Genomic DNA, 13,484 nt, shown 5'->3' on the forward strand with positions numbered 1-13,484 from the left:
AACTGCTTGGGTTTGGAATGTAAGAGTCCGTTCAGAACTGGATACCACCGTTCCCAGAACAAAACATTTCTCTTTGCCAATACTAAATGGAGAGACCTCTTTCTGCCCAAGATCAGCTCTCAGCAGACAGAAATGCCATTGCCTCAGGCTTTGAGAAAAGCTAACGCACATATCAGAGACCCATGATATCAGTGACCCAAAATTCACTTCTGAATTTTGTGTTGTAGTGTACACCAGGTTTATGAATTCTTGAAATAATAGGTTTATAGAAAAGAAATGCAGTAGGATCAACAACAACATGGGAGATGTCAGTAAAYACTGTATTGAAAAATCTATCAGAGTAACTTTTAAGGACTTTCTGGAGTATCTCTTAAAAAAATCAAAATCTGAGACTGGTTTAAACCAGAGTAATTAAACACAATTTTCAACAGAGTATTACAAAGATTTCTTCAGGATTAGCAGGTCTGATGAATCCCACAAGTCCACAGACTTCAGGAATGTAAGTATGTGGGGAGAAAAACAGTGTCGGGCAATAGAAAGTGTTTGGGATAACTGGAAACACTTACTGCAAGTACCTGTAATTGCAAATCATGTTAATACTGGTGTGTGTATGTATGTATACATATATATATACACACACATATACACACATATACACACACTCACATACACACAATGAAACATCATTACAAGATCCAAACAGACACCTTGGCTCACTCTGGATTCTGCACATCACTGATCTTAAGTACTACAGAAATCCCACCTGGTTTTGYATTTTGGCATCTTCATTAAGGACTACTCTTTCAGGAACCAAACTGCTTCAGTGCTCGCAGCACCACGGCAGGCCAGGTCCACATCTGGTGCAAACAGACCAAGCAGGAGCTGTGCCTGCTGCCTGCCAGCCTTGACTTTGGTTCTGCTGCTCAGCTGGATCACCAGTCTCCTTTCCTTGCAGAAGGAAATCTGCTAAGAAATCAGTGCCTGTACAAAAGCTTAAGTGGGAACCAGTAAATGCAGAATATTGTATTAAACCATTATACAACACCTCTACTGTAGAGAGTTTCAAACATTTCAGGAGCTTGAGACTGCTTAACCTGAACTTTGGAAAAGCACATTTCTCTGTGGACATGCGAAGGCATTTAAACACAAACCCTAGGTGTTACAATATTCCATTTTTTGTCCTCTTTGGGTGTAAGCCTCAAGAACACAACTACGTGTCCCATTATAAAAAACAAGACACCCTGGAGCATTACAAATTCTAACCAGCAAGGGCTGAAGAGGGCAGCATCTGGAAATGATCTGCACAATACAGAGCACGGTGTTTCAGAAGTCTGACAGAACAGTTCAGTTCATACTTTCCGGGATAACCTTCCCTGTACCTTTGCCCCAACAGAGAGCTGTAGTTTTCATTAACTTTTTTTACCCCTGAATTATTTGCTACCACATATAAAACGTGCCACATACGTGGCAGTCAAGAGCTAAACGCTTAAGAACATGTCCTTTTTGTCCTTTATTAACAATTACAATCAGCAGAAAGAAAAACTATTCACTCAACTCATTTGTTTCATGATTTATATGCAAGTCATATAGCAACTTAACATTGGTGTCATATGCTTGTGCTTCCATTCTCTGGCACTTGGAGGAGGAATTCACTTCCAGGTAATCACATCTTGCTGAAGCATTCCTTGGCGTTTGTCCAAACTTGAATTCCCTTAAAAAAACAAAGAAAGAAGGTTGAAAATAAAGAGGCAAAAATACAGCATTGTTTGCAAATAGACTTTTTTTTCCCCATGAAAGTTTCCACAAAAAGTCCCAAAGAATTTCACAGAAAAATAAGGCAGAGACTGCACCAAAATTGGACCACATGACCTATTATATTTCAAAACTAAGATGCCACTGAGAGCAAGGTGGAACAGGTAGGGGGTTTTACACTACTCATTTCGATGACTGCAGTCTTCCTAGTGAAAGTTTGCATCCAACTCCCTGCTGATACGATGTATTTATCAGCCTGGCTTTTCACCAGCTGACCGTACCTTTTTGCACATGCTGATCTGCATAACAGCATAGCTTATGAGTGCCTCCTTCAGATCGTGATTCTTCTGCTCCTTAAACCGCTCGATGTCAGCCCAGGCACTTTGCACAAAGTCTCTGGAAGGAAAAGCAGTTATTGCTGTTAGCAAATGCTCTTAGTGTCCTCCCCTCACCTTCCTTCCTTTGAAGGCACAACAGCGAAGCTCTGTACGACAAACTGCTCCATTTTCAGTCAATGAACCAAGCTGTATAATTATTGTACATCTCGTGGTGTCTTCACTTTACACTTACTACAGTACTGACACCACTTCTTAATTCTCCATCCACTTCCTAAGAGGTTTTTCACCTAAAGAACCAATTTGACTTAATGGAGATTTCCGGCAGTCTTCAGTCATGCAGACTGCCACTGAATCAACAATACTCAGAATATATTTTTTCTCCTGGAATTCTTTTGGAGTGACTAAGTGTCTTTATGCCAACATTCAGCACACAACACTGAATGTTTCTTTTGCTTTTTAAACAGCAAGTCAGAATCCTGGGCTCTCTGACCTGAAAACTCATTTGTCTCAGAATTTGAGACAATAAAGTTTAACAAACATTTGCAACATAAATTTTATTCAGACAATTCACTTCAGGAATTAGCTTTGCTTGTTTAGCAGTGTGTCTCCTGGTCTCCTTAACCAAAATTAAGGATTTCTGTAGTACATAGTTTTCATTTGTGCTGGACTTCCCACACAAGGCAAGTATTCACTTGAAAATTGCTTCCAGAGCTACAAAAGCAGATGTCCAGTACTTCTGTCAAAATGATTAAGAAATTGCATTTACTGATTGTTTTGTTGTTATGAACTATTCATGAACCAGTCTTATCTCTTCAGCTTTAATCCTTGCTTATCAGGAGATACCACATTTATCCTTTTCATTACACGATGAACACTCTAACACAAACACGTTGCTTTAGGAACGTTTGCTCCCACTTTTCATGTTTGCATTCCTGAAGAAAATTTCACTAGAATACCAAGCTGCAGTTATTCAAACACAGCTTTCCAGAGCTTCTAATCTCTTTCAGACAGGAGTCAATTGTCCCCCATATGAGAAGCTGAAGAATATTAGCTTAGGACCTGTACATACAGACCAAACTAAATAGTGTATTTAAAGCAGATCAGGATTTGAGTCTCAGGCTACTCCGCTGCAGGCCTACAAGCCCACCTGCTAAAWGTATTACTAGCTGAACATAAAAGCAAGCAAGTTGGCCATTAGAGCGGGCTCCATAACTGGGAAAGTCATCAGGTTTTACACAAGCCCTCCTCTCCGACCAGGAGCTAGCTGCATGTATTGTACTTTATTTCACAACCTGCAACTGACAGGAGCTTTTATAGACAGCTCATAAACACCAAGAATATATTAAAAACAYTTATAAAAACACAAACACCTTCAAGAGCATCCAGTCCATGACTTTTGCTAAAACAATCCYTGTTTTCTTTGACAAAAATCTAGCCTTTTACCTGCCCTCCAGATTTTTAGATTTAAGCTGTTCTTCTCCTTCCTGTATCTGCTCCTCTAGCACCTTTATCTTGGCTTCTCTCTGCTCGGGCGTCTCCTGCCCGAAGAGCTTGCTGGTCATCCCTTTCAGCGAGAACGTCCTCACGGTCTGCAGGAGACACAAGGTTTGGGATTCTCAAGAACAGCCACTTGAAAACAGCTTTTTGCCAYCTTTACTAGCAGTAAATCTCATCCCTCAGCTGAGTTGTGCCTTTCRTTACCAGAAGGCAACACTGCCTTGGCCCTGCCAATACGCAGATGCCCCTCTGTCAGGCTGCTCTGAGAGGTGAGGTGGTTCACACCAGATTGAACAGAGGAGTAAGTAGGAAGAAGGAAAGACTCTTGTCTTGCAGCTTCTATTCCCAGGGATTCTGGGCCCCTCAGAAGCAAACGTTAAGTGACTTGATGCTTAAATTCTTAGGGCACAACCCATAGACCAGACCTAGGTGAGTCATTCCACCAACACTGGTGAGTTTTCAGAGAGCTTTTTTCTGCTCCAGTCTGAGAAAAAACTGAAGTCTTGGGTTTTGTTACATGAGAAAAGAAAAAGTGATTCTGTATGGAATGTGAATAGCTGCAGACATGCATAATATATTTAGAATTCTTAATATTGCTATATTRTATGTTCAGACCTTTTCAGCTAGTATCTTCTGCATAAAATGGTGTATGAATAGGTATAATACCACATATCACTAATGCTGAGCTTTCAAAAGGCAGAAGAAACCTTGCAGAAATGTCAACATTTTATCTTTGGGATATGACAGTTTGCTACAATCTGCTCAGGTCATATTTCCCGTATCCTGCTATTTGCTCATTATTCAATAAGGAGTTGGACAAACAGCATGTGTCACCATGAACCAAGTTATTTCAACCCTTGAAAACCTATAGCCCATACAATATTACTTCCCATAACCAGCAACCAGCCTTGTACGTAGCAGTGCTGTGCAGATGCCATTCCAAGCAACTTGGCAAAAACAAAAACAGAAAAAAGATACAATCCACACACATCATCTTGGAGACAAAAGTGGAAAAAGACTCACCCCTGTTGCCAGCTCCTCACATTGCTGTTTCTTAGATGTTAGGTCCTGTGCAGCCATTTCCAAGTCATACTGCATTAACTCATGTTTCCTGCAAACTGCCCTGAAAAAAGAAGCAACAAAAGATCTGACACATAATACTGTTGTGCTACATCTCCCTCCATTTAAACTTCACAAGTGATGCAAGTATTTTCTTTGGCAGGCAGCATATGCAGTTATTTTCTAGCTCGAGTTTAACAGCCTTATCAGAGTGTGTAACTCTGAAAATGCTGCAGCACACAAGCTTAGATCAAAGTATAATGTTATTAATGCAGCACCATTCTGCTCTTCTGTTCCTCTTCCTAGACTCATTCCAAGACACTCTGGGCAATACAAACCTTACCACCTACTTCAGGAGGTTCCTTTAAAGCAACTTTGCAAAATGCATTAGAGTAAAACCACAACTATGACAGGAGGTACCTGAACACGGTGTGAACCCGGTGTGCTGGGGCCGGCAGGCTGCGCTCCCCAGCACGAGGGCACTGCTCGCCCTGGGATCGCAGAGCGCCGGTGACACCCGGAATTCACCCCAGAGGGGGGACACCCCGGCTCCAAGCACCACCACGGGCTCCTATCTCTGTTCCCAAGGAACAGCCCTTAGAAGGTGAGCCTAAAAATCAAATGCTAATCTAAAAGTCATCAGTTATCTGAGCAATACTGCTCAGCAAATGAACATCTCAGAGGGCACTTCACAACTTGCAGGAATTTGTAAGAGCTGTATCAGTTCTAACTTCTGTGGCCCGTCTCATTTGAAAACTGCAGCTTCCTTACAGCACCCTGGGGCATCTATTCTATAAACCCAAGGGAATCAAGGAAACAGGCAGTATTATCTCCCATCATATCCAGAGTTTAACATCTCTGCCATTTTAGTATTAACCAGCTCAGTTCTACCTATTTTTGCTCCTTATGGCAAATAAAGATGAGTAAGCAAAATAACATCATAAAACAACGTTGGTTTGGCATCCTGTGCTCTTTAGGAATAAAAAGATGAAACTCAACACCAGCACTATGCTAAAGAGATTATAGTTTCCATTTCTGCACATACCGTAGTGCTTCTGCATAGAAGAGATATTCTTTCAGCTGGTCTGCATAATGCTCCTCTTCTTCCAGTATGTCATCGATAGAAGCTGCATATCTGGTGACAACACAGCCTCTTGTTGAGTAACAAAGTCCTTAGTTTAACCTTTCAAAACCATACACACTTCTTGGACAGAATCACAATCATTAAATGCAACAGTGAAAAGACACTTCTAAAAAGTTTCTTTTTTCCCCCCCTTTTGTTTTTAATTAAGCTCTGAGCTGGCTCGTACAAACACTCCCGCAAGCCTGTTTCTTAGGTTGTTACTACAATAAAACTTTTGACAAGTACCAGATTTATCATAAATTTCCTGCTGAAGATGAGGCAGTTCTTATTACAGGAAAAGAGAGGAGAATTTATTCCTTTTCTTCAATGCATTGTCAACAGTCAGCACCAAGGCAAGAAAGTGCAGAAGAAATGCTGCAATACAGAGAGCATCACTCCTTGGGGCCGTGAACATCACATCTTTGGGAAAGCAAAGGGGGCAGTTTTCACAAAGCACCTTCCAGATCTGCTCCCAACTCATGGGCCTGCTCTGAACACCCCAGCATTGGGTCCTTCAGTTCCTTGAACGCTTCACCTTCACCTGAAGGAGCTGTTGCTCCATCTGCTGCACAATCAAGGACAGCAGTTCTCCCTAAAAGGCAGTTGCTCAGAAATCTTCTGAGGCAAAAGAGTCTGGATTAACTCCACAGCTTCTGTCCTCAGGAAGAGTTTCACTGCTTAGGCCAACTATGGGATCTATGAAACACAACCAGGCTTTTCCTGTAGCTTATCTCGCTCAGGGGGCAGTGAGCTCTAGGTTCTCATTAACCAGGGTGACTGTGCTTGGACACGTTGGCCAGGACAGGCCACCTCTAAGCAGCTAACTGCAAACTGCACTTGGTACAGTGACCAAAACTAGAGATGCCACTTCAGTCAGCAACACAGGCCAAGTATCAATACAGAAGAACAGGATGAATGGGATCCTGTCCCAGATGCCTTCATTTATTCTGCCAATTTTATTTACACTCTAGAGAGGCAATCCCCCAAAAAAGAGGAATAGGAAAGAAGTATTTCCAGGCTTAGAGGCTCTTCGAGGTGAGCATGCATCCATCCTTGTCTAGCAATGCCACCCAAAGGTCAATACTCCTGGCCTTAAAGATTTCACTTATACACAACTTAATCCTATTCCTTTCTAGTAATTGGCTCTAGGGAAGAAGTGGCAAAGTCTTAAGCTGAAAGAGAACTGGTGACGTGACCTGGAAGAGGACTGGAGACGCCTCCGCTGAGGGCTCTGGAAAGAGCAGCTATGGTCCTGCTAGACCCCTTCCCTAGATGGGAGAAATCTGGCAGAGATCCTACAGCTGAATCGGGTCTGGTGACATAGGGAATGTGAGCTAAGGCTCTTCAAACGAGCAACAGCCACTTGTCGAGTAACTGCATGAACGTGAAGCCCCAGGGAAGGGTATAGATGCAAGCTCATCTGTTCAAGTAGGTATTGGCTGGTTTTGATGCACAAGTTGGCAAGTAAGATAAGGCGTTTAGATGTTCTGTGGAATCAAAACATCATCCTGAGCACATCCAGAAAGAGCCCTACCAAGGCGAGGTGTGATAAGCAAGCACAACACAGCAAGCAGCCAGCAATAACAGCCAGCTTAGGAGGAAGGGGTAAGAGAACAGACAGAACAAGAATTCCTAATATGAAGCAAGCAAGAATCTGCACTCCTGAAAAATACATGTTTTGAGAGAAAATTCTCCAGCCGCATCGCTCATATGTGGCGCACGCTCCATTTTTCAAGTCCTGAAGTACAGTAATTTACTTAGTGGTCAGATTTCTCAGGGCAGCAGACGGACCACATTTCAGTTTCAACAACATTAGCACAGTGCTAGAGCTCATTTGGGGCAGAACAAGTCTCTAGAGAGCCCCACACACCCAGAAAAGCACACAAAAAACCTCAACCAAATCAAAGCCTTATCTGCCACTTTCATAGTAATACTTGTTATAAATAATAGTTTAAAACCTGTATTTGACTGAGCTACCTCTTCCTAAAAAGGTAGGCAAATCATGGAAAACCTTTAAACGAAAAACTGTAATAAGTCCTAAAGATGCATTAGATATTTCCACCCTTCGTGGGAATCTCCAGCTAAAACCCATTCCTCACCCAGCCTGGCTCCATCTGTAATGACAGGCCAGTCGACTGGGACACAAAGGGTCACTCATTTATAGCAGAAAGGACAGAAGTCAGGGGCCTGACATTTCTTTCTTTGATCTTTATATGGTAGAATTACAGCCATTCACTTGAGCTTTCTCAGCATACTAGTTTTCCACCACTTAGCAAGCCTCATCTTGCCCACCCCTAAGGTGCTTGGGGATGCCTTCTCCAAATACCAAGCAGTTTTCCATCATTCTCAAGTGAGAACAACTCAAAAATTTAAATAAACACCTAACAAAGACGACAGCATATGGGGTGCATAGAGGATAATCAAGTTTGCTATGAAGTTTAACATCTCTATTAGGCAACCTTCTCCAAGGAGCTCGCTGTTGCCACAGCCTCCTCGTGGCTTGCTGTCATGGGAATGCTAACTGGGCTGGCAAGCTGCTCTTCCGAGAGAGCCCAGATAGGAACCTGGCTCGCAGGAGACCGCACGGGTCACTGCAGGAGCTCCTGGATCTCACAGCCTCTCTCTCGGGCCTGGTTCTCTCTGCGGGATTATTTCTGGATGAGACCGTCAGAGCACGAGATGTGACAGACAGTGGAAGCTACTTCAGATCATGGAGTGGTTAAGGTTGCCCAAAAACCACCCCCGTTACACTGCAGCTTTAATTCCAGCTGCAAGAAGGACAGAAACTCTAAACTTCTCTGCTATCTGCGGAAAATTTGGTCTCCTGGCAGAGAAGTCAATCCCATTTCTTTTATTCAATTAAGCACCTCTAGATGTTTCACGCTCTTGTGTGGCTTATTTCCATCAGCAAAATCTACTCAAATGTCCCTACCTCCTCACTATCATAGAATTCAGTGTAGTTATATGAAACGTGAGGATGCTACAATGTTATTTTTGCATAATGAAGGTATATTCTTAACACTGCTCTCCATCTTTCTTCCTTTGTTTTTCTTGAAGTAAAACGTATTATCCATTTCTTTATCCTCCAGAGACTTCTACTTGGGAAGCACAAAAGCTCTTTCAGGTGTAAAGTGTCACATTAGCCAAAACATACGAGTGTGAATACATTATTYGGAAGGGTTCGAGTTCTTAAAGATGTGATAAAACCTGAATTCTTCTGAAGAAGCTGAAGGCAGTTTGGCAAGGCTCTCCCAAAGCTTTCATCTGACAAGGCCCAACACCAATTCCAGCAGACCAACAGTACTGCACGTGCAAGTCTGCTTTGGAAACTGGCAACTATTTCTATGTGAATTACAGTGCACAAAGACAGAAAAACGGTGCATGAAGAAATGTCACCATTGCTTGAAGGATGTTGTTATTTTTCTGCAGGACCTGAACATCAACAAGGAATCAGAATGATAGTAAGTTATGCTGTTTTACCTACTGCATATTGCTATCTGAAAAACCAAAAATGGGAGCCTACAATTCCACTGCGAGTGCTCTTTAGCGCTAGACTCTTATTCTGAAGGCTGCATTTCACATACTCTGCCAACTGTCTCCAAAGATGCAGAGAGGGAGGATTCTCAGCTTTATTACATCCAGTCAGTATTTGATTCAAGAATTCGTTAAAGTTTTGACTTAATAATAATTAAAGTTGTTAACTTTCTGTAATTAAGTTCAAATCCGTGTACCATCTACTGCATGGTACAAAACACTGCTCTCAAAAACAAATGGATCTCATCAGGTCTGCAGTGCATTAAACTTCTATTCCACCAAACTCTGGCATAGTAGCTTAAAAGAAAAGCTGGAAGAATTCCAAATGCTTCTACAGTTTCAAAATAATAATAAAAAAGAAGCCCTTCTGGTTCTCCTGAGACCTTCTGAGCTACTTAATGCAGTACATGGATGCTAAAAGTGCCTCTGCATCCAAATCACCCAAATGCTGTATACCTAGGAAAAAAAACGTACCCCCAAGCTCCTCAGTACATTTCTTGTACATACTTTGGGGCTGGGGGAGAAGAGAGGAAGGAGGGGGAGCTCTGCATCTGGCTTACATCAAACTATCAGATATTCAGTCCCTACTTACACATCCATGTGGTGGCCAGCACTCTGCAGCCCGTCCCCCATCTCCTTTTCTATTGCACTCCACTCGCTGCAGGAAAAACAAACGAGAAACTACATCACACGTGAAGGGTAAGGGAAGTTAACAAGCTGCATCCTGTGTACAGTTTCTTTCCAGGTGACACCTGAATAGAAATTGCCTCCAATTTGTGCTCAAACTGTTTCCCCCTCCTCTAAGGAGCAATCTTGGCCAGTTAATATCATGATGCTCTGGCAGACAACTGCCCTTGCCCTCTAAACACACACATTTTGTGGTTGTTAGGAGCAGGAAGAATTTGTTTAAAAACTCACATTTAGCTATTTAAAGGTGTACAGAAAAGAGAGAGAGAACAAGGTAGAGGTATTCAAAATATTTTTTTTAAGGAAGGAAAACAACAGGGAAGGAACTCTAAAACAGAACCCAATCCAAGCTGTTTACCAGAAAGGMATTGAGCTCTTCAGACTCAAAACGCTTCACATAGAAACCTCTCATTTCAAAAACCAGAATCTGGGGGATTGACATTTGCAAGCGTTTTAACTCCTCTGAAACTGTTTGCTGTGTGTTTTCTATTTTCACCACAGACTGCTGCTTAGTTCTGTTCATTAGAGAGATACCAAGTTGTAGCCACCCCGTGACTATATCTCCCTATTCACAATTAGGGAGATCATTCTGATAAAGTAGAAAACTGCAATAAATGTGGCAAGAGACTTTTCTGAACAGTTGAGTACAAACGGAGCAATTTTAATTGTGTTCAGCTCTGAAATCTTATGAGATTTATTAGTTATAAGGATTACATCAGCAATAGTTTAGAGAAGGGAAAAAGGGTCCCCCCTCCTTTGTATTTCACATAATTTACATCTAATTCATCTATTCTGTCCTTCACTTTCTCATAAACATTCCACTCTGCTAATGTTGACATTTGTTTGTCTTTGTGTTATTACAGAACTACACCTAATTTCACTTTAAAACCCCCAATGAGAAAGACATCTGCAATCCATTAACCCAGGGAATTAAATTTAGCACTTGAACTGACTGTAGAAGCAGGAGGTTTCCCTTAACCAGAAGTTTAGATTCTTTAACTCTCCAGTGAGATAGAAAACTGGAGCATACAATTCACTCATATAAATCAAAAAACAATTGGCAAATTCACTTAACATCAACTGTATCTATTCAGTCCCTTTTTTATTATTTTTAATATTTTTAATGTAAGAGGATCTGGATGCTTAATTGACAACTGCATGAAAATAGGCAGTAAAATGCACTCTGAAGAAATGGTTAAAAATGCAACCACACAACAGAACCTTAAGCTCTGCATAAAAAAACAGTATTAATAAAAAACAACTAAATTCTACCCGTTAAGACTAAGTTCAGTAGATCCAGAGAYCATTATACTCAAAGTAGAAAGCTCATTAGTATTGCAATACAAGAGTTTTTCCAAGGCAAATGTTGAAATGTGTTTCAGACATGCTGCTAGGGTTTGGAAAATATAATATACAAGTACATTCACTACATTCACTGCACACATTCTTAAAGCTTACATGAATTCTTACCTGAATACTCTTCCATAGTTTCCATGGACTTTATAGACACCGTATAGCCGGTCTGCTACCCTCTAGAACATTTTAGAGAAGGTAATCTTTAAAATGCATTTGATTTATAAAATCCCAAATATGAGCCCTAAGCTAAAGCCTTCTGTTTTCACACGGATAAACAAGAGTAGATATTAGTCCCAAAAACAAACAAAACACCCAAAATCTCACCAGCATAAGGCTTCTAAAAGGCTGACCTCACGACTGTGGCAAAGTTATGCAGAAAAATAACATGCCAAGTATTGCTTTGAAAGCCCTCTTTTACAGGCTATATCTACAAGGACTACATACAGGTAGTTAACTCTGACAGCCCGATGCAAGGCATAGTCTCCCTTACCTGAATAGTGCTGAATTTATAAACAAGCTTCCCTTTTTTAATGTAAAGATGGCAATACAAAAATCCATCCTGTCATTGAGAACTGCAGGGAAAGCTTCCCTAAAAGTCTCACCAAGTGACCCGATTTTTCCATGCTCTGAGAGGAAGGAAAGGAAATGAGCTCTCTACTGCAGACCTCACTGCTCGGGAGGCTGGATGGGGCATTTCAGCAGGTTGGGGTGTCAGTGCCTGTCACAGGCAGCACTAMAAGGCTGGCGTGAAACATCAGAGGGAAAGATGACACGTGTATTCTGCAGTGGGACTTGTAACGCTGGTGATGCCCATGAATTGGGATGCACCAATAAATAAGTTCCAGGGGCATAAGGGCTACAGCTGCTTGTCAAAGCAGTAAAAGGAAGTGTAAGCAAATTAGAGCACTGAGAAAAAGCCACTGTTACTAGAACACCAGAGAATAATCCTGTCAAGTGCCTCGGCTCATCTGGGCAATCAATTACCATCAGCCCCTGCAGCACTTCCATCAAAAATTAAATCCCTGTTGAACACGCTCTAGAACACTACCATGCTTCTCATTACTGCAGCTGTAATTTCCTATTTCCTTTTTGTGGCTTTTTTGTTATTGTTTTCATCTTCATTCTAAACCCATACAATATCTTGATTGCATGACATAATTGTTCTCATCATTAAAAAGAACATTATTTGTGACAGACTGAAGTACAAGCCAAAAGAAAAGAAAAAAGTGTGCGGGGACACGTGCACGGTGCAGATTACAAGCTCTGGAAAACAGTGTATTGTGTGTCAGCACCACRAAGTTATTCTTCAGGCCCCTCTGCAACCCAGACACCCAACAAAAGGAAACCTCCCTGCTGAGCACAGAGACAACTGGGCATCTCCTCACAGGTGGCCATAAGGGAGCAGGCAGATAACCCAACACACACRCTTGGCTCCTCCAGGGCCTGTCAAGCTACACTGTCACATTCGGAAGTTTTTCCCCAAAAAATCTGCACCAGGTTAACACCCTCTACCCCCAAACTCCTAAGCTGGCTCCTTTCAGGTGGAGTTTCCTTATCCTAGAACATCTGTACCAGTTCTCATGCCTAAACAAGGAATGCTGCCTTATAAATAAATTATGCTTTGTCACGACGCACATGGGAAATACTCACAGCTCGGACTCGCAGGAGGTGTGAGATGACAGACTGCAGCTCATCGCTGTAGTGCTTTAGCTCCGTGAACCTCCTGGGAGCAGGAAACAGATAGTTCATCATTAGCCACCAGGCTACAGCCAGCGAGAAGATGCATCAGCTCCGATAACTGGAATGAGCTGAAGAAGCCACGGCAAAGTTTAACTCCCCTAGGGCAAATGCCCAACACTAGCACGGCTACCAGCTTTTCATAGGCAAATGCTGAACGTTCCCACCAATTTAAGAGCTAGAATTTTATGAAATAAAGTCTTCATGGTTTTTTTTTCCCCCTCCTTAATCAAATTGCTACTTTTTAAAAATAGGATGTAAAAAAGCAGGAGTTAGTGGATAGTCATTGCACCTAGTTATGTATGAAACTTTATAAGTCACAGTCAGAGCCACTTGCACAGACATTATTGCTACCTGTGGCACAAACACCTAGCTCGAGAGCAGCCTTGGAGGCACAAGGT

At 41.9% G+C, this 13,484-nt stretch overlaps 1 protein-coding gene across 2 annotated transcripts in view; it reads right to left on the reverse strand.

Moving 5' to 3' along the window:
* Positions 1-649: 649 nt before the first annotated feature.
* SNX4 (sorting nexin 4) overlaps positions 650-13,484 on the reverse strand; it is a 31,745-nt gene continuing 18,910 nt past the window's right edge. For both annotated transcript variants that reach the window (XM_026054464.1, XM_026054473.1), the window contains exons 7-14: positions 12,997-13,069; positions 11,461-11,522; positions 9,896-9,961; positions 5,692-5,781; positions 4,611-4,710; positions 3,534-3,679; positions 2,034-2,148; positions 650-1,711 (exon numbers count right to left, since the gene is read on the reverse strand). In XM_026054464.1, the coding sequence (XP_025910249.1) occupies positions 1,664-1,711; positions 2,034-2,148; positions 3,534-3,679; positions 4,611-4,710; positions 5,692-5,781; positions 9,896-9,961; positions 11,461-11,522; positions 12,997-13,069 (700 nt within the window). In that variant the 3' untranslated portion in view covers positions 650-1,663. The remainder of the gene's footprint in view (positions 1,712-2,033; positions 2,149-3,533; positions 3,680-4,610; positions 4,711-5,691; positions 5,782-9,895; positions 9,962-11,460; positions 11,523-12,996; positions 13,070-13,484) is intronic.

Source organism: Nothoprocta perdicaria, unplaced genomic scaffold, assembly GCF_003342845.1.
Source record: "Nothoprocta perdicaria isolate Ctin4 unplaced genomic scaffold, notPer1 scaffold_0, whole genome shotgun sequence".
NCBI lineage: Eukaryota > Metazoa > Chordata > Aves > Tinamiformes > Tinamidae > Nothoprocta > Nothoprocta perdicaria.